Source organism: Rhodofomes roseus (assembly GCF_022264815.1).
Source record: "Rhodofomes roseus strain CIRM-BRFM 1785 chromosome Unknown C8Q71scaffold_1, whole genome shotgun sequence".
NCBI lineage: Eukaryota > Fungi > Basidiomycota > Agaricomycetes > Polyporales > Fomitopsidaceae > Rhodofomes > Rhodofomes roseus.
The window spans coordinates 761,020-783,145 of record NW_025952957.1 but is presented as its reverse complement, the minus strand read 5'-3'; the positions used below and the strand labels follow the sequence as shown (position 1 = coordinate 783,145).

Below are 22,126 nucleotides of genomic sequence, written 5' to 3'. Positions count from 1 at the left end.
CATACTGTATCAGAAGGCATGCTACTGAATCTCAATGTGTCATTGACAATTCCAGACAGTTAAAGGTCCATATTTCTGTGGTTGGGATGACATACCGATGATCCACCGATGGCGGGCTTCCATTTGCCATGGTCACTAATAAGTACAAGAAGCACGTTGACTCGGATGAGGCGACGGAGCGGAGGCTGACATACAACCGCATACAACCGTAGACGTATACTACCACATCAAGTAGTGGGTAGCTCGTGGTGATACGTCGCTTGCCTCGAGTATTGCTAAAACTCTTTCTCGGAAAAATCAGAAAACCCTACAAGGTTGAACTTCACGCTGGTAAATCAGCAAAAGTTGCATGACGGGGCACTGAACGTGCTCACTCACCACTCGAGCGAACGTGTCATACCATCCTCGAGAGGTCCCCCTCACCAACATCCGAGATACTTGCTCCCTGGATGCTTACTCCCTGGATGCCTACCGGCGCAATGTCGAAATAGAGTGGAAGAAAGTCGTCTCAGCTGGACTTGGAGTGACCTTACGATAGCATCGAGCAGGGTGTCTACAGGGTCGGAATGCAGGCGTGCGAATTGACACCTTGTTGTGATCTGCTTGTCCCCTACCGAAAACACCAGCCACTCGCCCTAAATTCTGACTGAAGTTTCACGCGATGTTAACGACTGAACTGTCAGTAAATCTCTTCCCAGTCGTAAGCTATTGCAAGGTCCACAGCTGGCGCCATTCGAGTTCCTGGGCAGGGCGCAACTTCTGGCAGGCGGCGTAAGACAGTCGGGACTCGGAGGACATCCTGCGACACGGCCCCGCGATTGAAACTACCGCGTCACTCGACGAGATCAACACGATCAGGGAAGGATCTACTGTATACCGGACACAGTATTCCTACGTGCACGTACCCTTGCGATACGTCATTAATGTGCGAGTGCCACGTCTCCCTCGTCATGTCCGAGTCGGAACTCGGCGGCAGAGACACATATAAGGGCACTGCTCGCGGCCGGACACGAGAGGGTCAGAGGTCATATATAGCCGGCGGTTCATGCTCAAACCCCGCTGCAGGCTAACCCGCACTCTCCGGGCAAGAGCGTGCTACGCTCGCAGCAGTTCTAAAGGTCTCCGCATCTCCTACTCATCGCGCCTTCACCACGGGAGCTGCGCATGCATACGCATCCGGCTGCTGCAATGGTCTCGAACGCCTGAGGCCCAGGGGTCACCGTAAGTTATCTCACTAGCAAACCTAACGCACACACTTACCTCGTGCCTCTATACCAATATACGCGCTTGAATCCTCCACGCGGACGACACCCGGACCATGCCAGGACAGGACCCGCGTGCCCGCTAAGCTCCGTCCACGCAGCGCAAGAGCCTGCTAAGCGGTGCGTTTCCCGTATGAGGGAAGCGAGTGTTGTGTACAGCATCCGTCGAACATGCAGGCTCAAGTCAGTGAGCTATACTCACCGACCATGCTGACACTGGCCCACGGTGTGGGCCTTGACAGTGCCTATTGCAACTCGATCAGGTCTTCAAGCGACGGCAGTCCATGGCTGTGAGTGGTGCGATGAGGTGCGATCTGCACCGGTACGCTCGCTGATCCTATTGCATATAACTTATCAGCACAACCACAACGACAGTAACGCAGCACCACGCACCACATCCTCCCGCACACCTCCCTCTGACTTCGCCGCCGGCACACGTAGAGCGACATCTATGTAACAGGCTCACAGAGCACAACAAGCATATATTGCTCACGATACAACTACACATTGACATAAGTATACGCGTAAGTATGCTATCCTACTTTCTCTCACACAAGAGCGGCGGCGAGCACGCGTCGTATACGGCGGCACAGCTCAACAGGGAGGGGGCAGAAGGGGAAGAACACAAAAAAGTCCAAGACACATCCGACGACGACCAGCCCACGTGTATACACCGACCTCGACGCTCAGTAGCCATAACCCCGGCCCCCGCCACCGACCATCGCCGTCGCGCTCTTCCCCGTGGGCGGCATCGTCACGCTCACGCTGATCGGCGGGCCGCCGTTCACTGGGCCGTGCGACCCGTTCACGCCGACATTCGCCCCGCCCATGGAGACCGCAGGCCCGACGGACGCGGCGCCCACGAGCGCGGACAGCCGCGAGATCTCCTCGCGCGAGGCGACGAGCGCAGCGGTGAGCCGCTCGTTCTCGTTCGAGAGATACTCGACTTTCGCTTGGAGCTGCGCGAGCCAGGCCTTCTTCCGTTGCCGGCACTTGAGTGCAGCTGTCGGACGAGGTCAGCATGCCGCAGCCAGCATCGCAACGACCCCGGCACTCACCTTGTCGATTGCGCTCGAGGAAGTTTCTCCGCTTCTCTTCCTCCGTCTCTGGCTTTTTCTGCCCAGACCCGCCCTTCTTGGGCTGCGGCAGAGGCTCCATGTCGTCTTCCTCCTCCTCCTCCTCGCCGTCGAGACTCAGGATGCTGCCCCTCCGTTGCGTGGAGCTCGACGCCGTCGACGAGCGCGTCCGCTTGCCCGAGGTGGGCACCTCCTGCTCCTCCGCATTGGTGACGACCGGCGAGTCGATCGCCTTCCGTTTCGTCCCCCGTTTGTTGTTCGCCGAGGCGTTGGGGGCCGGAGTAGGGGCAGATGCGCCGTTGGTAGCAGCCGCACCCGGGTTCGCGGAGCCGTTGGCGTTGGCCGCGGCCGCGGCCTGCGCCTCGCGCTTCGCGAGCTCCTGGTGCGCTTGGGAGAGCAGGAAGAGGCCGTTGGCGGCAGTGTTAGCAGCGGCATTGGAGGCGTAGCCGTTGCTTTCCCTAGATTGACCCTGGCTCTGACCTTGCGCTTGCGATTGGTAAGCGTGCATGGACAGCGGGGACGGGGTAGTGGTTGCGTGCGAGTGTGGATGATGTGATGTCGAGAGGACGCCGGTAATGGCGGAGAGGGTGTTGGGCGTGATGGTACCCGCGACATTGGAGAGGCTCGGAGTGGTTCCATTGGAGTTTTGCATCATCGCGAGGAAGGCTGCCGTATTGGGAGACGGCGGAGGGAACGAGACGGGCCCACCGATGAGAGGAGTGAGCCCCGTGCCCGGCGTGAGCCCCGTGCGCGGAGTGAGCCCTGTGCGCGGGGTGAGCCCAGTGCGGAAGGCGGTGGGGTCGAAGGCGGGCAGCGGCTGGTCGTTGTGGGAGTTGGGTTGGGGCCCCGCGAGCATCGCCGGAGATAGGGGTCCCGATCGCAACGAGTTGGAGATGCTGGACGTTGAGTATGCCCAGGTGTATGACGGGTCCGACGGGGAGGAGATGCTGGCGAGAGGCGGGAGCATAGGCTTGGGGTCGGGCGGGGAGCCAGAGCGGTCGCGGTCTGGCTGCTGCTGGGAAGGGCGGGCAGGGTCATCGCTGGTGGCGGTGGAGTTGGAGGAGCGGGCGGATGAGCGGGTGGGGGACTTTTGGAGGGTGCGGACGGAGGAGTCGTTGGAGGGGCGGGCGAAGGACTGCTCGAAGGGGTTTGGCTCGAGGTCGAAGGTGGTGCGGCGGGGCTGGGACAGCGACGGGTGGGTGGCCGAGGCGGACGGGGGGCGGGCGTCGGGGTCGGGGGCAGTAGGCGTCGGGCGGTCGAGGTCTGGCGAGGGAATGCGGGCGGGGGCTTGCACCTTGGTGGCCATGACGACACCGGTCTGGGACGCAATGGCGGTTTGGAGGATGATGTCGTACGTGGCTGGAGGAGGATGACGGGCAAGGAAGGTGATGCAGCGCAGGCCCATGACGAACGCTGACGTCGTTATGTATTTTCCCCGACACGGCGGAGTTCCAACGCCCATCACCTCCTGCGATCCCCGCCCGGACTCCCGCCACCGCTCTCCCCCCTGCCGCCCGCTGTCCTCCTCCGCCCATTCGCCGGCCCCGCTCCACTTGCCCCACACGCCTGCTGCCATTTGCTGCCCGCCGCCTCAGCAGGTCGCCGCGACCCACGGTGGCCCGGGTCCCCCCGCCAGATGTGCGGCATCTTACGTGAGCAGTGTGCGAGTGGAGAGAGTTGCCTCGCGCCCGCCCTGCCCCCAGCTGCCTCCCGCCGCCGCCTCGCCCTCCGAGCGCTGCCCGCCGCGCCGTCCGGCCAGCCGTGCCCGCCGCTGCGTGCTGCCGGAGCCGCCCCGCCCGCGTCGCAGTCGTCGGAGGACGCTCCTGGGATGATCGGCGAACACAATGCTGTCATCCGTCCGTCCTTCACCCTATCGGGACGCGTGATGTGGCCCAGGCCAGTCCCGCCCCCGAGGGTGCCGGCAGCCCTCCTTCGCGTCTCCTGCCCGGCGCTGCTCGCATGCCCAGAAGACGTCCGTCCGTGCAATATACTCGCAATCTCGACCCAATCTGAACTATCGATCCGGCCCATTCACATTGCCCCGCCCACGATTGGGCCTATCCGCTGCACCAGCAGGATGATCGCGCACTGGCGACACGCCCTGTCCGTGTCGAGTGTCCGGACCCCATGTCAATGTCGCGTGCGGCTGCCCACATTCAGTCCCAGCTGCTAGGCTATCCTGCAGGAACGCGCGGCCGTTCTCCTGGTCCTCGTCTCGCGCGAACGTGCAAAGCTTGGTTATGAATGCAATCGCGACGCGACGCGACGGAAATGGGCTGCCCTTCCAGCCTTCCGTTCTTTGCGCTGGCTAGACCGTAGCTGCTTGCTCCAAACCCGCACGCTCGGTCATACGTGACGCTCATCTACAAGGCTTATCACGCCTGCTTCTCAATGTATGTCGCGGCCACCCGTCGCCCTGACTGAGCCTGATAGCCATCGACGTCCATCCCTTCTCCTGCCCCCACTCAGACAGCCTAGCGTCTTCGCATGCCATTTCCTCCCATCCGCTGCGCAGAAGCCCTTCCCGTCCTGCTGACTCCCCACCTCAGCCGTCCCAGCTCCAAAAACGCGACGAGACCGCGCCTCCGGCGGTCGCCCACCCCGTTTTGAAAGATCCTCCTCCCAGCGCAGCGGTGCCCCCTTCGCGCGGATGCTTAATGCGGCTCATCCCCGGTTCCTGGTCGCCACGCGCGCGCCTTCGCGAAGCCCGCGTTCCCATTGTCCGATCGTTATGTATAGGTGCCCGGGGCGGTTCCCGTCCGCGACGCCGCTTCCCGTTCGGAGGGCGCCTCGCACGCTGCTGATCAGCTGGATGCCTGCTTTGCCTCGAGCTCGCCCCCTTGTCAGACCATGTCAGTGCGTGAAGAGGTCGAGTTCCTTGCTTGTCTGAATGACTACAGTCACATTGCTTGATACCATCTCACGCTGCCGAATTGCGTGAGCACCCTCTGGTGGAGACGGTCGTCCGAGACCGCACACGTCTTTGCTTTGCTCTCGATAAACAAATTCGCCCTCGCCCTCGCCGCACGCCACCGCGACCTCCTGGCGAACGTTCCACGCTCAGCACCGCGGCACATCGCACACCGCCCGGCCAGGCAGCGGCCCATCCAAAAAGGTATTGCCCCCGCCTTCCATCGCGTAAAAGATTGGCTACGCCAGATGTCGATCACACAGGCTACTTACTGCGTCCTGTACAGCCTCCGCTCGCGCTCTAGCCTCCCCGAGCGGGTCCTGTCGACGCGCGTGCCCGATCCCTGCTCGATCCTCGAAGCCGCAACAGATCTCGCGCTCTATCGGAATCGTCGTCGCTGCACCCGCGGTAGGGCTGCGAGGCCTCATAGTAAGAACTGCCGCGGCCGAGACTGCGTTCGCTCACGTTGTGCGGTGCCGCCGGGCGCGGGTGTCTCTGGGCACGCGCACCGGTCCTGACGGTGTGCGGAATCGGGATCCCGGCGGCGACGCGACGTCCGAGCATGGATCCGGTATGTGGGTGCCGCTGTTCGCGTGGGCGTGGGCGTCCTTGGAATGCCGCGAAGCAGCCAGTGAATGTCCCCGCGTCACTCGAGGGCGTTGCCGCGGTCGTGGCCATCCGGCGGCGTCATTCGGACTCGGAGGCTGTTCTGCCTGAGGTCGACGGACCTGCATGCGGCGCGGGCGGGCGACCAGATGCTTCGGGCTAAGTTTGGGTCCACGTTTCCGAATTCCATAACACCCGTCCTAGCTAGCGTTCGTTTTGTCTGCGCGCGGATTGGCTTGGAGGAGGCGGCGAACAATGGCGGGCGTCCGGCACGCGTCGTCACCTGTGCGGGATGTACCTCGCGCCGTGGAGCGACTTGTCGAACGGGGAGCTGAGGTCTGGACTCTGGACTCTGGGATGATCTGTGCACGTCGACGTCCGGCACCGCGTTGCGCCTGCGTCGGACGCGCGTCGGGCGGTCGGTAGGATCTGGATCTGGAACATTGTGGCTGTGGCTGCTGTGCGCATGCATAGAGATCTGTCCGGTGTACGCGATCGGTACCTAGAGGCTGCGAACTTGCCTATTTCTGATTGACCTCGGGCTGTGCGGCGCTTCTAGGTATGTATACATGTCATTTTGGTACTGTATTCGAATTGGAGGGACGGTTCCGATCACGACGAACGCATGCCCATTTGGCCATGGTAATGCCCGGATCCGCAAATAGGCTTTGACACGGCAGACGTAGTCTTCCGGAATGGACGGTCATGGGGGCTTCGCCGCACTTCGGTTAGCCGATTCCCCACATGAGCCACATGTACGTAGAATTCGGACGTGTATAGACGACCACAGCGAAGGTTGGACGAAGTTTTCTACTGGAACAACGCGTCGACAATGACCGCGGGGGCGCCTCGAATGGGCGCACGCTGCACAGTACCACGCTCGTCTGAAGGGCACCCGGAGACACTTACGTTGGGTGTTCGGGAACCGGGGGCGATTCCACGGAGCTTGTTGACTTGCCCAATCCGGCCAGGCGATCCTCGTCTTCCTACGGGACGCGCATACAACAATCTCGCAAGAACGCACTGACACGACCAAGTCTGCCTCCAGATTACCCCTCACCTCATCTCCTCCGTCTCGCGCTTCTTGTAACGTGTCCGCCTGATAAACGCGCGGCTGATAAGTAAGGTTCGACGTTCCTGCATCCGTGGCCAGCGAATGCCCTTTCTGCGGTTCGCGCCGCGCACGGACCGATCCCGGCGTAACTGCAATCGACTTGCGGGGGCAGGCGTGGCAGGCGAGCGCGATCTACGCTGCTTCTAGGGCGAGCGAGGACGCTTCGGCGCCCAGGCTTGGCCGCCCTGCGGCCTGCGTCTCCCAGGATGGGTGAGGGGCGAACGTGCCCGTTCCCGCGGCGATAGCAGCGCGAGCGTGGCGCCATGCATGGCGAGCCTCACCTCCCATGCCGGGCAGGCGAATAGAGCCTGATCCGCGCAGGCCCATAAGCAGCGTCGTCATTTCCGAGCGGGAAGCTCTGCCTGAGCTTGTCTTGGGAATCCCGGACTGGCCTTGACAGGACAGGGAATTTGACGGACGAACCTGTGCGATGCACCCCCGTCGCCCCTACCCCCTTCTGCGGGCCCGCGCGCGGGCTCATAGATCATATCGTGTGCACGATCGCAGTCTATCGCTGGGATCGCTCGCTTCCGCTCTCATGTTATGTGGGACGAGTCTGCGCGCACTCGGTCAGCTGCGTCGATCACTTGGTATGGTGCATAAGCTAGGACGCACCTGGCGACCTGGCGTGCAGCTGAGAAGCAGCGCTGGGTCGTACGGACGCTGCGGAGGCGGACATCGGAGGACGCACGCCGGCCGTGTATGGCATTCTGGCGTTCTAGCGGGGAGGGCGTCCTGGCGGGGGGAGGCCTCGGGCCGGCGGTTGTATGGCATTCAGTGAGTATGACAAATAGTCTAACGGGTGACGGTGAGCCCCTTCATGGGTGTGCTGTACTTATGAACGCGGGAAGCGTCAGCGCATCAACAGGGCTCACCCTATTTTTCTAAATTTTTGCCATATCGGCGAGGCCATTGTATCAGTTCTCAAGAAGCTGTCGTAAGGGCTGTCAGACGAATCTAAATCGGGAATTGATGTAGAAATAAATTCGAAATGAGAGGGTCGGAAAGCAAGGCGTACGCCTAGTGACGCTGTAATTTGAGCGGGTTATTACCGTAGACGGGAGTCAATGTGCACCATATGCGCACCGGAACCAACGTGACATGCATATGCTAACACTTCGACCAGCACCTCAAAGAATGGATATGAATCCTTTATCACTCACCGCCCGGTGGGTCCACTGCGTACAGTGCCAGGCGGCCAACGTATACCCCAATATCGCGATTGCAGGCAATACGTGCCGCTTGGGAAGAGGGTGCAGATGCCACAATCCTGTCCAAAAGGAACGGCTGTTTACCGCGGACCAGCCCAGAGCGCAGGAAAGACGAGAAGGTGATGGCAAATCGCCCTGGTCTACCTCCTGTAGGCTGAATTGAATGACACTGGCGCTTGTTCTCCCACGAGTGGGGGTCACAAGCCTGCTAGCTAATGCCGCTTCCCATTCATTCAGCAAGCGCGGTTCCTCGATCATTAAACTGTACGTGCCTACGCCCTGGAGCTTCCGTGGCACGGTGTAGTCTTCTTGGCGCCTTGCGTTATGCCATTCCGCGCTTCTTCGCGGTGTCCTACACGGACAGAGGTATGCCAGTGCCATATTGCCTCCGTGCTTGCGAACTTACTGGGAATGCATGAAGTCGGGGTCTTCGAAACGTAGGTGGGTGTCATATAGAAGCTCGTCTGGAGTTGAACGATGTGGGAGTCAGCTGAGCCTACTCTATGGAAGAAGACTCACACTTCGCATATCTCTCTCTCAGCGGGTGGAGCAGTCAGAAGGGGCAAGTCGCCTGTCCTACCATCTTGTCCTTAGACCGCATTCCGAGTGCCCAGGAGACATCTGGAGACATCTACGCTGTTATATGAAAGCTTACGTGGTCTCGGCGTGCCATGATCAGAGCTATACCTTATTGGGATACAACGGTCGGGCGAGACCTCGGTGAGTCGATGGACAGTTGGTCGTTGCACGTCGGGCACAGATGGCTGGCTGACTGCGGTGCGTGGCGCACATATCGTGTCCGTGCATGTTTCGTTATTGTGCTAATTGAACAAAAATCAATGCGCTTCCCGAACATAGGCGTCGTACCTTTGTTGGGATTGCATTAGTAGACCACCGTGACACGCCGTTCACGTGTACCGTCAAATTAGATCGCTCGGTGAAGCAATTCGGGTCTGAGACTCTGAGCGAATTAGTTCACCGAGCGCGAAGCTGATGAAGTGGCGTCCAGTGCTGCCATGTGTCGAGCTTTAAAGACATCAAGATCCATGTGCCCATCCGGTTTATGAGTCCTACCACTTCGCAGAATCCAGCTCCGAGGCCAAATCGAGAGCCACGGCGGGTCGGAAGACGTCAAAAAGCCCTTCGCAACGCGAAGTAGTCGCAGCGGCCATTGGCAATGGCCTTGGCGCTGGACCACAACGTATCACGTCAAGATAGAGTAATGCGGACGACAGGTCAGAGAGACAGAGCACGGCGACCGCCGTAAGTAGACATCGGAACCGATCACATGATCGGTGTATGGCCGTAATGCGCGTAGCGCGCACAGACGGTCGGTAATAGACATCATCTTCTCAGCGACCTCTATGCCTTGACAGCGTCTTCCGCCTTTTCCTCTCCCACCACCCGCCCCCCACGCTGCAGGTACGCTCTCCTCTTGCTCGCAGCCATCTGTCGCCTGCTGACCATGCCGCATGTGCAAATCAGCGTCCGTGGGCACGCTCCAGACCTCCGACTGCACCCTTTGCTCGTGTACGAACCTTCCCCATTTGCGACATGTCGGCGGTGCGCGATAAGGAACCCGTCGAGCGCGTTCGCGAACAAATTGACCAGGAGATTGCGCAGCTGCGACAAAGCGTGCAAGTCCTCATCGCTCGCCGGAACGAGCTCGCACCCGTCCTCCGCTTACCCGTCGAACTCCTGTCCGAAGTCTTCGTCCTCAATGCTACCACGCATTCCCCGGACGACCTACGCTGGACCAATGTGGCATATGTCTGCCAGTACTGGCGGAGTGTCGCCGTACAGACTCCCCGGCTATGGACGTGCATCAACTTCAAGGCCGAGCCCTGGGTCGCACTGCAGCTCGAGCGGTCGAAGAACATGCCGCTAGTGGCGCATGTCGACCTCCGCGCCCGGCAGTTTGTCTCAAAGTGTGAGGGATTCGGACTACTTGCCAGGAGCATGGACCGCGTGCGTCGTCTGACCATCTCCTCGGGCGAGATGCGTGGGACGGTGCACAAGCTCTGGCGACACATGACATACCCCGCGCCCATCCTCGAGTCGTTCGTCTTCCACAATCCATCCCAGACTCGGGCTGGTCCCACATCCCATGTGCCGACTCAGCTATTCCGAGGCGAGTGTCCATCGCTCCAATACGTGGAGCTTCGTCAGTGCACTTGGTGCTGGGCTACGACCCTCTTCTCCCACACCGTCACTCACCTCACCCTCGACGGGCACAATGTTCAAATGCGTACGTCGCTGGAAGAAATTCTTAGCGCGCTCGAACTCATGCCCAATCTCGAATGGCTCGACCTCGACCATATCACGCCCGAGGTACCGTGGTTCTTCATCCCCAATGTGGGAGTCGGCCAGTTTGTTCATCTCGCACGTCTCAAGTTTCTGCGCATCGACGCGCTGGCGCTGAATACGGCGATCATGCTGTACCACATCTCGTTCCCCATGGAAACTCAACTCGCTTTGTGCTGTGATGCATTCCGGCGTCTTGACGAGTTCATTGCTGTCGGACACGCGATCTCCTCGAAGTACCGCCGGGAGGAGGGCATGGAGGACCGCAGGCTGAAAAGTTTCACGTTCAAGCCACATTCAAGCCAAGCGTTGGAGCTGATTGCGTGGAACCAACCCTACTCCGCGGACGAACTGCACAACGATGCGCGGTCAAGTGATGCAGCGGTTCGCCTGCTCCTGCGGTGGGAAGGCCGCGAGCCTGACTTCAGCGTAGCAAGCCTACTATACGCTTGCCGCGCGCTCCCTCTTGAAACCGTCCGCACATTCTACGTCCCCGAGTACGTCTCGTTGACAGGCCAGGCGTGGATCGAGCTGTTCAGCGGGATGAAGAACGTGAGCTCGGTTTGGGTGCAGGGCCGTTCTGCGACACACCTGCCGGATGCCTTGCGGAGGGAGAACTGCTCCCAGTGCCGCATCGATATCACTGGCGAGATGTCCGTCGGCGACCCTATGCGACAGCACACCCGCGTGCCGTCGCTCTTCCCTCTCCTACACACGCTGACACTCGAGGAAGTCGACTTCACCGGCGACACCTGCCCGGACGCGTGTTTCTTCTGGCAGCTGCAGGACGTGGTGCTCGAGCGCACAAAGCAAGCGAACAGGCTCAAGTTGATCATCCATCGCTGCCGCAACTTCATCCTCGAGCAGATGCAGGACCTGCGCATGGTCGGCGCGGACGTGACCTGGACCGGAGAGGAAATCCTCGACTTCGACCTGCGAGACGTCGATAGCGATGACTCGGAGGAGGACTACGAGGATTATTATGACAGGGCTTATTCTGACGACGATGACTCTGACTCTGACGATTAAAACGCCAGATTGCCCTGTGCCTATGCGTACTTCTGTGTGGGTGTGCTTTATTGATGACTTCGTCGCCACTTTATGGGATCATTCTACGTACTACTTCATTAATCTGTACTAATAGTGTGCTTCCTTCGTCGTGTATCGGTACAACCTGGATCGCTGTCGTCGCATTCTTTCTGCTCTCGATACATGTATGGTGACATATGCGTGTTTCTGCTCTCGATAACTGCGGGGCATGTGGTGACTTTTCAGTATGTGTGGCATACCATGCCTCAACCGCGCGCCATTTGCGAGCTCGAGCGTATCGGCGCCTACTAGTAGGCATTTCCTACATACCAGAATTTGACCATAACCTTGCCAGAACCTCCACAGCGTGCACTGCTCCGGAGTCAGATCCAAGTCAGAACGCATATCACTGGCCGTCATGAGCGAACGTGTAAATTCTAACGACATTCCCTCGGTCTCCGAACTGAATGACCTCCGAGTGGTCGACGCGACATCGTCGCAGCTGGTTGATGCCTTGGCTTGGAGATTGAGGCAGGATGCGCCATCCTTGAGGTTCGTTGCTGTTTAATCCTCTACTTTATTCGCCCCGCTCACTCGATGTACATCGACAGCCTTGAAGCGGTATGTACTACAGCGCAAGCCAGGCACTGGCTGTTACTGGTCATTTGCACCCGATGTTTTCGAGTTCTTCGCTGATACTGCCTTCTGTAGTGGCGACGTATCGAAGACACTCTCTTGTCTGCGTCGCATGTGGTCAAAATTGCCGTCAATACAACGTCTCCTATCCATCGCCTTCCGGTGGAGACGTTGATGGCGATATTCCTCTTCGTCCCGAGGGGTGACCAGGATCGGTGGAGGTATTCCTACCTGACGATCCTCGATGGTGGCATGACCCACCCCAGGGAAGTGGTCAGGCTGACACACGTCTGCCAACACTGGCGAAGCATCGCCATTGGAATCCCTGCCCTCTGGACCAACATCCGCGTTAGCGACCACACCGTCTCCGCTGAAGCACACGCTACCTTCATCGAACGCTCCGGCAATGCATCGTTGACTGTCGGTCTGCGCGGAGATCCACCGAATGCCCCTATAATCAGCTTGCTCGAGCAAACGCCGAGCCGCATCAAGGACCTGCGCTGGGACATGGTTACAAGCCGTGACTTCGAAAAATTCATTCGGCCCCTCGCACCGACGCTCGAGGCTCTGACATTCCGCGGAAACGACTGGTACTACGGGCGATGGGAGAAATTACGTCTGTTAGGGAGATTGCAGCCACAGCTACGCCTTCTTTGCTTGAAGGACTCATCCCATCTCCCATCGGATCAATTCACGAACTTGACATCCCTCTGCGTCGAAAACTTCGACATCACGCAAGATGACGACAGTCGAGAGGCATTCGTATGCTTGCTGAACGGCGCTCCCCTTCTGGCTACTCTCGTGCTTGCCGGGACTCGCAGACTGAACACACCCCAAGCTATTCGCACCTCGCGACGCGTTGCCATCCAGCCCGCTACCGTTCCCGCTCTTCAGCGATGCGTCTTTCGAGGCGTGCATGTAGAACGGGTCAAGTGCTATCTATCGCTCATGACACTACGACCTACCGTAGCCATCAGTGTCGACGGCTATGGTGGTGACTATTGGGACATGCATTGGGACCTCAAGGAGTTGCCATTGATGTCGCGAATGACTCGATGTGCGGTACGCAGCGTACAGGATGGGACAGCGGATATCTTGGCCGTCGGTTCCGCGTCGGGGTTCCGATGCCATTACGAAGGCGATGCGACGAAATGGAACTCCTGGCGGTACTCAACAGACATATTCACGGAGACGATCTCCTGTAAACAGTTCCGTGAACTGTGGCTCACGTTTTGGCCAGAATACACGAACCTTGAACGAAGTGCCAGTGCCATGTTGGGCTTCTTCTATAGCTTCCCCAACCTGGACACAATGACAATAGCGGACAAGTACCTGCCCGTCTGCGTCAGGGCATTGGCGGGCCCGGAAGGGACGAAGAGCATTGTCTGCGGCGACTTACGAGTTGTGCGGGTCATACTGGGAGAATACGACGCAAGGACTGCCTTGGACATGATGGCGGACGAGCTCACAGACATCAATATCGTCCTTTCGGATGTTCCGCCACCAGCACCAGGACAAGAGGCGGACAATGCGAACTTGGAGGAGCTTTCCCCATCGGTGACGTACCTACCGATGTGCCCGAGGATGGAGATCCCCGCAGTCTGTGAAGCCGACACCGACTCTGTGGCATGGCCAGCATGGGCTTGACCCTGCAGCGCGGGGTGCCGCCTAGAATGGGAAATCGTGGTCAAGTCAGGTCTAAGTTGTAGACCGTGACGTCTGTAGCTCGTGGGTGGACATTTACGATTTTAACTTATTCGCCCTTGTATCCGTACCGACCAGATGGCATCGACAAAGGGGTTACATCCATATCCGTCGCGTGAAACGTTAGACATCAAGCACCACGCACAACCACGTACCGTGAGCACCCTCTACCAATGCCATGGCGGAACTAACGATGATGGGAAACTCTCAGGACCGAGCATGGACGCACAAGTATCTGCAGATCAAAAATGGCAGTCTTGGTGTACAGGTCATCTTCAGTACGGCCGGCACGGCACGTATCCTGTGAGAGATGATGGCCATACAGCATTGCATCGGGATAGGAGATAAACATAGAAGTCGTAGAGTAGCGTCACCCTTTTGCATGACATGCATATAGAGGTACATATCCCTGGCCATCCAACTGTACTGGCGCACGCGAACCGCACCCAGACACCCATCGACTGCACGCCGATTTTCAGAGGGTGGCTTATACCTTGAAGCCACGCGACTTTCGGCGACCACGGCCACGCTCGAACTGGACGCAGCGTTAGTAAAATCGCTTAAAATGCACATAGTGTACGCACTTTGCGACCCTTGGATATGGTGAAGGGCTTCTTGTGCTTGTGCGGGCCCATACCGAAGTGCTTGACGGCCTCGCGCGAGTTGCGCTTGCCGCGGAGCAGGATTGTGTTCGAGCCAGTAGGGGCGCGCATCGCGAGCTGGTCGAGGGTGAGGACCTCGCCACCAGCTTTGAGGATGCGATCTTTGGCGGCAGCGGTGAAACGAAGAGCGGCCACGGTCAACTTCGGCACCTCCAGGAGGCGAACATCGTCAGTGACAGTGCCGACAGTCACGATGACCTTCGAATCGCGGTCAGAAGCAGCCGATGTCTCCTTCACGATACGGGAGAGCGAGATGGGCGGGTGGTTGGTCTTGGAGAGGAACAGGCGGTGGAGGATGACCTAAAATACGGTGTGTTAACTTCCCAAACTCTGTTCTGCAACCATGAATGTGGACCTTGTTGAAGTTCGAGTCCGTCCGCCGAGCGAGGAAACGGTACAGCTGGATAACAGAATTCAGCGATGATACAACTTTTGCGAACTAACGGTACGAACCTTGACCAGCAAGAGAAGGTAGGGATCCTCACTCTTGGGCGCAGTGCGCTGGCCCTTCTTGACGTGGTGCTTGGTGATGTCAATACCCTAGCATACCGCCGTCAGTCTCTGGCTGTGGGGCGCCGTCGTCGGGCAGCACAACGGACTCACCATCTTGCGGTTGCTCTTGCGGCGGCTTGCTGGGCGGACTGTAAGTTACCAACGGACGATCACGCGTGGCTGCTGTGGCTGAAGAACTGCCTAGTTTCTTCATTAGAGTTAGCGCCTTGTGGCGAGAGGGGGAATCGTCCTCGCCACAGTCAAACAAGGCCAAACACCTTGCAAACCCGAACCACCATGGTGCGTTGTCGTTGCCCCCCGACCTGCCGCCACTGTTGCTAACGGCGCCCTCATTTCCCTTTCGTCATTCCATGCTGACCCACGAACAGTACGGAGAATCTGCAGCAGCACCGGTTGATCCCTACACTGATCCATACAACGAGCCCCCGCCGCCCGCGGCTGGTGGCAATGCTGACCCTCGGGACCGGGACCCTCCTCCCCCTCCCCGAGGTCGCTCTCGTTCCCGCAGCCCCGCGCGTGGCTCGTCTTACCGCAGGTCTCCTGCACCTCGCCGCCCTCCCCATGCCCCAATTGTTTGTTATTTTGTGTTTTCATGCGTCACAGCCTTGTACTTATCCCGCGAAGCAGGCGCCCAATCCTTCCAACGTGTTGGGAGTGTTCGGCTTGAGTATTCGTACCACAGAACGTGACCTGGACGAAGAGTTCAGTCGGTTTGGACGTGTTGAGAAAGTTGTTATCGTCTATGATCAGAGGGTGAGTGGCATTTACGTGGCATGCGTTGTCGCTCACTCATACTGTAGCAGTCCGACCGCTCCCGTGGTTTCGGATTTATCTCAATGTCGGCTGTCGACGAGGCGACACGTTGCATCAAGGAGCTCAACGGAGTGGTTCGTGACCTCGTTCTATCTCGCATGTACAGACAGCTGATCTTTGCTTGTCAACATAGGAGTTGAATGGCCGTCGTATTCGCGTCGACTATTCAGTAACCGACCGACCGCATGCGCCGACCCCAGGGGAGTACATGGGCCATCGTCGTCGCCGGGGTCGTGACACGTACTCAGGCTTTGGGGGCGACCGTCCCGACGACGTTCGCGATTCTTACCGGGACTCGTACAGGGATCGTCGTGACCGGGAGCCCTACCGTCGGGACGACAAGGATCGCGACCACTACGGCCGCGATAGCCGAGACTGGCGCGACCGCCGCAGCCCGCCTCCGCGCAGTCGGTACTCCCCTGATTATCGGAGGCGCCGAAGCTACTCCAGGAGCCCCCCTCGTGGCAGCAGTCCTACGCGGGCTCGTGACTACGATGCTCCTTCCTCCAGCGCTCTGCCCCCCGCCAACGGAGAGCCTCGTTGGTAAAGCGGCTGAAGACCTTCTTGGAGCAAGTGACGGAATGCAGGTCAAGGGTGTATGTGGCAGAATGCTGAGAACGCACGTGGTGATTCCCTGGCAAGACGTTTCAATTTCTTCAATTTCCTCAATATCAAGAGCACTTTCGTGAACATGCGTCGTATGGTTCTCAAGTAGCACAAAAAAGAGAAAAGCGAACATGTCAAGCTTGCCCTTTGGTATCGCCTCGAATATTCTATACCTGCACGTTCTATGCTACGACCATGTTGAATTAGTTGCAAGTACAAGGCACCAATCATCCGACAATTGGTATGGCCTCCGCTCTGCAGTCGGTTTAGCGTTTGCCGTTTACGGCGTGAGTGTCGTTCTCATGCACAGCCTTCGGAGCTTCTGGTGATTCATTCTGCATTACCTGACTGACGACTCTCTAGGTTTCCACTGGGGCTCCCGATGTGTCGAACTTGCGAGGCTGTCCATCTTCAGTGGCAAGAGTCGAATGCAGTTGAAAAGGGGAAGACCTAGACCTCGCGTCGTAGCGAACAAGCAATCGGATGCGCTTCTCTTTCGGACGCAGTCTCTGGCGCTTGCGTTTGTTCGCGCTCCCTCTGAACGGCAATACAAGAGTTTATCGCGATGACCTGCCTCGGACGGCGGTGAGTCATTGTTTACTACTTTGTTTGCCTATGCGTCACTGTGGAGATCTTCGATTTCGAAACGCTTCATATACCAGAGTGTACATATTTTCGATAATCAATAACATGCCCTTCCTTATACGCGATTGCGGGCCGCAAATGTGCGCTCCTCGTACCACTGGGGTACGTCAGTCCCAGGGATATATCTCGTCAATCAGTTTTCAACCATACGTATGCTACGTGCTGAGACCTGTGACCGCTCTAACAGCCTTGCCATCCTGGCTACTCGGGTAGTATTTCAACAAACGTGCTACGTTGGTCGGCCTGGATGATCTCGGTGCATGATATCACAACTCTGACAAAAGTGTATGTGCTGACACCAGTGCCAGGCAGTCTTTTCCCAGCGGTATTTGGAATCGGTGGGTCTGGCAGCGACGGGAATCAGGGTGTGGTGGTGCTTGGCTCATCTTGCTGGGCGGAAGCCTGCGGGCTCGACGAGGCAGACCTTGGGGAGCGAGGCGTTCTGTGAGTTCTCTGTCGTACCCGGCGTCGTTGAATATGACGTCGACCCGCCCGAAGTGCGCGACGGGCTCATCTCCTCGCTGTTCGTGCATGAGCCTCCAACTCCACAAGAGGCTCCAGTGACTATATGCGCATCGTCAGGACCCTACTGGAACGTTGCAGTGCATGACACATTTGTCTCGGGTAAGCCGACACTGGTGTGGTTTCTGTGTTACTGAGCTCAGTGGATATTCCGCGCACCTGGTTCCTGGGGCTTCGCAAGTCTCAGGGAACGAAATCGATTATGCTCATATCCGTGCCGCTCAACATTGCGGGTAGAAAGGTAGAGGCCACCTCCTCGTTACTCAAGAGACATACAGCATACGGCGTAATAGCAAATCACAGGCCGCGGCGTAGTGACTCAGTATCTTGTCGATGCCAGTGGAGGCGGGCGCTGCTCAAGTTTCAAACCGCCGCGAAAATTGCGTGCCTCGATAGGGCAGCTTGGACCTCCCAAACTTGATTGAGATGGAACAATTACTAACGATAAACGTGAAGCCTGAAGTATGTAACCTGGCAAACTGAGTAACTCGGTGAGAGCATTCATGTAGCGCCCACTGTGCGCTTTCCCAAAATGGCGCATCCAATTCAGAACAAGGATCTCCAAACATGGATCAACAACCTTCTGGCGTCGAGCTGTCTCCAAGCAGCTTCTGCAACGGCCCTCACACATGCGTGCGTCCTTTATTCCTATGCACCGGACCATATCCTATCAGTCGCTCTATCGCCCTATCTGCCCTTGCACAGGTGGCCCCAAAGGCAATCCTAGTACCGGACAAAGGATCGCAACGCGTAGCGCTGGCTCGTCGCGTTGGCCCGCCTTGTTCCTGCTGCCCACCGCGCGCGTGCAGTGTTTCTCACCTGCGGTTCGAGGGAAGGCGTGACGTGGCTCTCGGCCTTCGACATGATTGTATCTGACCACTTGATTCGCTCCGCAGTCACGGTGGCACTGGTCCGCCAATGATCCTGGTCGATCCGACGTGCTTTCCGTTACTCAAGAGCGGTGCGACCTCTGCATCGATGGCGTCTGCGGAATCCGCATTCATGTACGCCTGCTATTCGGAACGTGCCTGCTGGTGCTATCCAATTGCATTCGGCGGCTGTGAGTGCATCCGCTCGTACTCATCGAAGGTGTACATAACGACCTGGAGCGGTGTACGCGTTCCGGATGGCCCCCAGTTGCCCTCGTTCTGCACTTTCGTTACGCACAGCATGGACTGTTGCGTTCCTGCGAGTGTGAGCAATGCCACATTGCCTGGGTTGCGGCTCAAAGATGCAGGCACAAGTACAAGGCATTTCCAGCTCGTATGAACAAGAGTGGATGGCTGGAGACGCCTCAGGCTGTCACGCATAGACACGTTATATTTATCTCCGGGGCAGTGAACACGAGTCTTCCCTGCGGCATATGGCGGGCGCTGGGGATGCGTCCGACCGCAGCTCGCACTCCGTCGCGAGGACAGGCTGGACAGCCACCAGAGGCTTTATCAACCCCTACGCGGCTCCAGTGGACTAGCCCAAGCCGCCATGAAGCCTCAGTACAACGTCAAGCTCACTTTCGACAAGACCACTCGCAAGCTTCCCTTCGCCTCCCAGCCAACCTGGGTACAACTCGCAAGCCGCATCGAGTCCCTTTACCGCATTCCCGCGCATGCAGCCGCAGTCAAGTACACAGACGACGACGGCGACGAAGTCACCATCAGCACGGAGGAGGAGCTGCAGGACTACTACGAGGCCCTGGGCACGGATGCGGTGATCATCAAGCTCGTGGTGTGCAAGCTCCAGGACGCGCCCAAGTCAACGGCCGGAGATGGGGATGATGCCCGAAAGGGTCATCGGAAAGATCTTCAGCAGGAGGGCGAACCTTCAGGTGAGCTCATTGATCCTTGCGCAAGGTCCTGTGCTGACGCGAATCCTCGTTCATCTGCAGATTCCGACGAGTCTGCCGATCAGGGCTCTGACCGCGGCTCTGGATCTGTACCTGCACCCCAGCTCAAGGGCTTCACTCACAAGAGCAAGGCCGAGACTGCCCATGGGCATGGGACACACAAGTCGCCACCGACCACCATTGCCCCACCTGAGCAGGATGCCACTAAGCGCGGAGGCAAGCGCCCCAAGGGTCGCAAGGGTGGACGGCAGGTGTCACCTCCAGCCACCGACTACGTCGTTCCTGCGAATCGGACTCGCGGCGATCGTCATCAGGCATCGCCTCCTAGCCGCAACCGTGGCATGGAGCAGCCCATCTCCAGCGCGCGGGGTCACCATCATCACCACAAAGAGCATGACGATGTTGACGATGATGCGGACGATGATTCCGATGGCGACGATGCTGATGATGACGATGACGAGGGAAAGAACAAAGGAAATTCCTTCACCTTGGAAGTCGACGTCAACGGCAACAGCACCAGCAGCAGCGACTCCGGATCTGACGACGACGAGGCCGATAACAACCCCGGCTTCGGGAACGATTTCGGTCACCGTCGTCGCGGAGAGAAGCGCGGTCGACACAACAACCGTAACTCTCAGCAGGACTTCTCTGCACCCTTCGGTGGCCAGGACTTGGGCTCGTGGCCCAACAACAACTTCGCCCCCCAACCCCCGAGCTGGGACCCGTTCACTAACGGCAGCTTCGGTGGCTCCTTCTCGTTCTCGGGACAGGGCCATGGCCATAACAGCCATGCACGAGGATCGAGCCGTGGAGGTGGGGAGCCGAACTCACCGTTCGGTGGATTCAACTTCGGCACTTGGCAGCCCCAGCCGACTCCCCTCACGGAGATGATGGCGAGCTTGAACTCGTGGCGCCGGTAGGCGGTGTTCGTGGCGGACTTGTGGATCGATGCTTGAACTTTATGATTGTATGCCTTTCCCTGATACCCAACAACTCGACTTCACTGAACGAACGTTACGGACGCTGAATGTCTCCCGCGCATCTCTTCATGTGGATCATATCATCTCCCAGAAACACATATGCTTACCATGCTGTAAAACTAACACACTGCACCTCGGCTGCGTTTTACTTCTTGCACTGTACATACCTGTAAATTTATGGTACATACTGAAGATATGGAATGCTTCATATCGACATGGGCCTGCCTTGCAACATGCGCGAAGTCGGTCCCGTGCGCGCTCCGTGGAGGCGCCCGCCGTTCAGTAGCCTCGTGTCTGTGTCGTCGTAAGTTAGCCGAATCGGTGACATCGCGCGCTGTCGCCACTCCGCTGCTTCAAGTCTGCTTTACTCTCTTGCATCCATCGTACGACGCAGGCCTCGTCTCCCTTTTTACTCACGGATACCTCTCGGTCGTCCGAGTCAAGTCCAGGGCCTGACTTTGCTAGTCCCCCACCGCCATGTTTGGGACGCTTACACACCTATGCCTCGACGCCGTGCTCTTGAGCGCGTTTCTCGCGGGTGTCCGCCGGACAACGGGCCTAACGTGCGTTGCAATTGCTGGATGGACGTTCATCTGAGCTTTGCTCAAAGAGTCTCGGTTAGTCCCAAGCTCTCTGACGTGCCCAACAAGGACATACGGCGTGAGTACTAAGCACAAGCGTCGCGACCGAACATGTTGCTCATCTCCCTTTCATGCAGAAATACTTCGGTCATATTTGGAGTTCGGTACGTAGTCAGGCGGAAGGAGATGTCATGCATTGACTGAGGTGGCACGATGTACAGGCGAATATGTCTTTGACTTCGCTGTGGTGATATTCGGAGTGCGTATCTCACGTCATGCTCTTTCCATCCTCCCCGCACTCACAACTGCCATTGACAGAGGTCGTCGTCGTTCGAGCGGAGACGCGACTGAGAGTGTACTGTCGTTGCCCCATCTCCATGACTATATGCATGTTCCCTTGCCTCTACTCGATATCTTCGTGGTTTTGCAATTCTCTGTGTCGCACCGCCTGCTCGGACAGTCTCGGAGGTTTATCTTAGTAAAATAGAGCGCCGTGTAACAACAATACATTCCATCCAGTCGCTGTCCGTCTCCGTGCACCAGTGCAATGCGGTGGCAGAAGGCTCAGCCCAAGAAGTTGTACACGAAGAAGTGGAGGACGATGGAGCCCAATGCGAAGTCTGCAAAAGCACTGCGTGCTCAACAGCATGAGCTATTATGGAGACAATATTGGCGTGTCTAGGAGAAGCATACCGTTCTGGTGACACCTCCTTGAACTCAGCCCTGTTCGCAGGGTTCACTTGTGACCGCAGTGAGGCAGTCAGGACGAACTGTCCCACACAGCTGCCAAAGCTAGGACAACCTTCAGCACTTCACAGATGGACATGTAGTAACGACAATCTCACCCAGCCAAGAACGCGTTGAAAGGGAAGTTCGTTACCAGGACACAGTAAACGAACTGTATGATCCCGGAGAGCATGAGAAAGAGCAGGAACGCGTCGATGAGTTTCAGCCGCGGCAACGTGGTCTCATTGTAGGACCTGAGTAAAGACTGAAAAGAGTTGGTGGTCGCCGGCGAGGAGACTGTTTTGGGTGCCATGGCGGAGAGATGAGCGTGACGGGCTCGCCACCGCCAACGTGGAATGCGCCGTCCTGCGATCTCGGAAGC

At 58.1% G+C, this 22,126-nt stretch overlaps 8 protein-coding genes across 8 annotated transcripts; 5 read left to right on the top strand and 3 right to left on the bottom strand.

The window, feature by feature from the left end:
• Nucleotides 1–1,948: 1,948 nt before the first annotated feature.
• C8Q71DRAFT_698394 (uncharacterized protein) lies at nt 1,949–3,644 on the bottom strand (the record flags this gene model as incomplete). Its single annotated transcript, XM_047920017.1, has 2 exons — nt 1,949–2,265; nt 2,321–3,644. 2 exons carry the CDS (start codon nt 3,642–3,644, stop codon nt 1,949–1,951), a joined length of 1,641 nt encoding a protein of 546 aa, XP_047784548.1.
• Nucleotides 3,645–9,482: 5,838 nt separating this feature from the next.
• On the top strand, nt 9,483–11,825 carry C8Q71DRAFT_11986 (uncharacterized protein). The gene is made up of 2 exons (XM_047916382.1): nt 9,483–9,602; nt 9,666–11,825. Exon 2 carries the CDS (start codon nt 9,735–9,737, stop codon nt 11,511–11,513), a length of 1,779 nt encoding a protein of 592 aa, XP_047784547.1. The 5' UTR covers nt 9,483–9,602; nt 9,666–9,734; the 3' UTR covers nt 11,514–11,825.
• A 106-nt stretch (nt 11,826–11,931) lies between these two features.
• Nucleotides 11,932–13,796, top strand: C8Q71DRAFT_852258 (uncharacterized protein; the record flags this gene model as incomplete). The annotated part of the gene is made up of 3 exons (XM_047926812.1): nt 11,932–12,065; nt 12,125–12,134; nt 12,225–13,796. 3 exons carry the CDS (start codon nt 11,932–11,934, stop codon nt 13,794–13,796), a joined length of 1,716 nt encoding a protein of 571 aa, XP_047784546.1.
• Nucleotides 13,797–14,032: 236 nt separating this feature from the next.
• On the bottom strand, nt 14,033–15,205 carry C8Q71DRAFT_11969 (60S ribosomal protein L18). Its single transcript, XM_047916380.1, has 5 exons — nt 15,119–15,205; nt 14,969–15,055; nt 14,871–14,915; nt 14,438–14,815; nt 14,033–14,388 (listed from the first exon to the last, which is right to left on the bottom strand). Exons 1-5 carry the CDS (start codon nt 15,119–15,121, stop codon nt 14,341–14,343), a joined length of 561 nt encoding a protein of 186 aa, XP_047784545.1. The 5' UTR covers nt 15,122–15,205; the 3' UTR covers nt 14,033–14,340.
• A 72-nt stretch (nt 15,206–15,277) lies between these two features.
• Nucleotides 15,278–16,621, top strand: C8Q71DRAFT_11906 (uncharacterized protein). The gene is made up of 4 exons (XM_047916375.1): nt 15,278–15,307; nt 15,397–15,781; nt 15,832–15,915; nt 15,975–16,621. Exons 2-4 carry the CDS (start codon nt 15,476–15,478, stop codon nt 16,386–16,388), a joined length of 804 nt encoding a protein of 267 aa, XP_047784544.1. The 5' UTR covers nt 15,278–15,307; nt 15,397–15,475; the 3' UTR covers nt 16,389–16,621.
• A 2,361-nt stretch (nt 16,622–18,982) lies between these two features.
• C8Q71DRAFT_11880 (uncharacterized protein) lies at nt 18,983–20,467 on the top strand. The gene is made up of 2 exons (XM_047916372.1): nt 18,983–19,439; nt 19,500–20,467. Exons 1-2 carry the CDS (start codon nt 19,097–19,099, stop codon nt 20,375–20,377), a joined length of 1,221 nt encoding a protein of 406 aa, XP_047784543.1. The 5' UTR covers nt 18,983–19,096; the 3' UTR covers nt 20,378–20,467.
• A 291-nt stretch (nt 20,468–20,758) lies between these two features.
• On the top strand, nt 20,759–21,517 carry C8Q71DRAFT_729831 (DUF1748-domain-containing protein). The gene is made up of 5 exons (XM_047922055.1): nt 20,759–21,000; nt 21,060–21,097; nt 21,156–21,182; nt 21,240–21,277; nt 21,337–21,517. The coding sequence occupies exons 1-5, from the start codon at nt 20,915–20,917 to the stop codon at nt 21,367–21,369; spliced, it is 222 nt and encodes a 73-aa protein (XP_047784542.1). The 5' UTR covers nt 20,759–20,914; the 3' UTR covers nt 21,370–21,517.
• On the bottom strand, nt 21,518–22,094 carry C8Q71DRAFT_729825 (DAD/Ost2). The gene is made up of 3 exons (XM_047922054.1): nt 21,864–22,094; nt 21,712–21,810; nt 21,518–21,649 (listed from the first exon to the last, which is right to left on the bottom strand). The coding sequence occupies exons 1-3, from the start codon at nt 22,055–22,057 to the stop codon at nt 21,583–21,585; spliced, it is 360 nt and encodes a 119-aa protein (XP_047784541.1). The 5' UTR covers nt 22,058–22,094; the 3' UTR covers nt 21,518–21,582.
• Between the last annotated feature and the right edge of the window lie 32 nt (nt 22,095–22,126).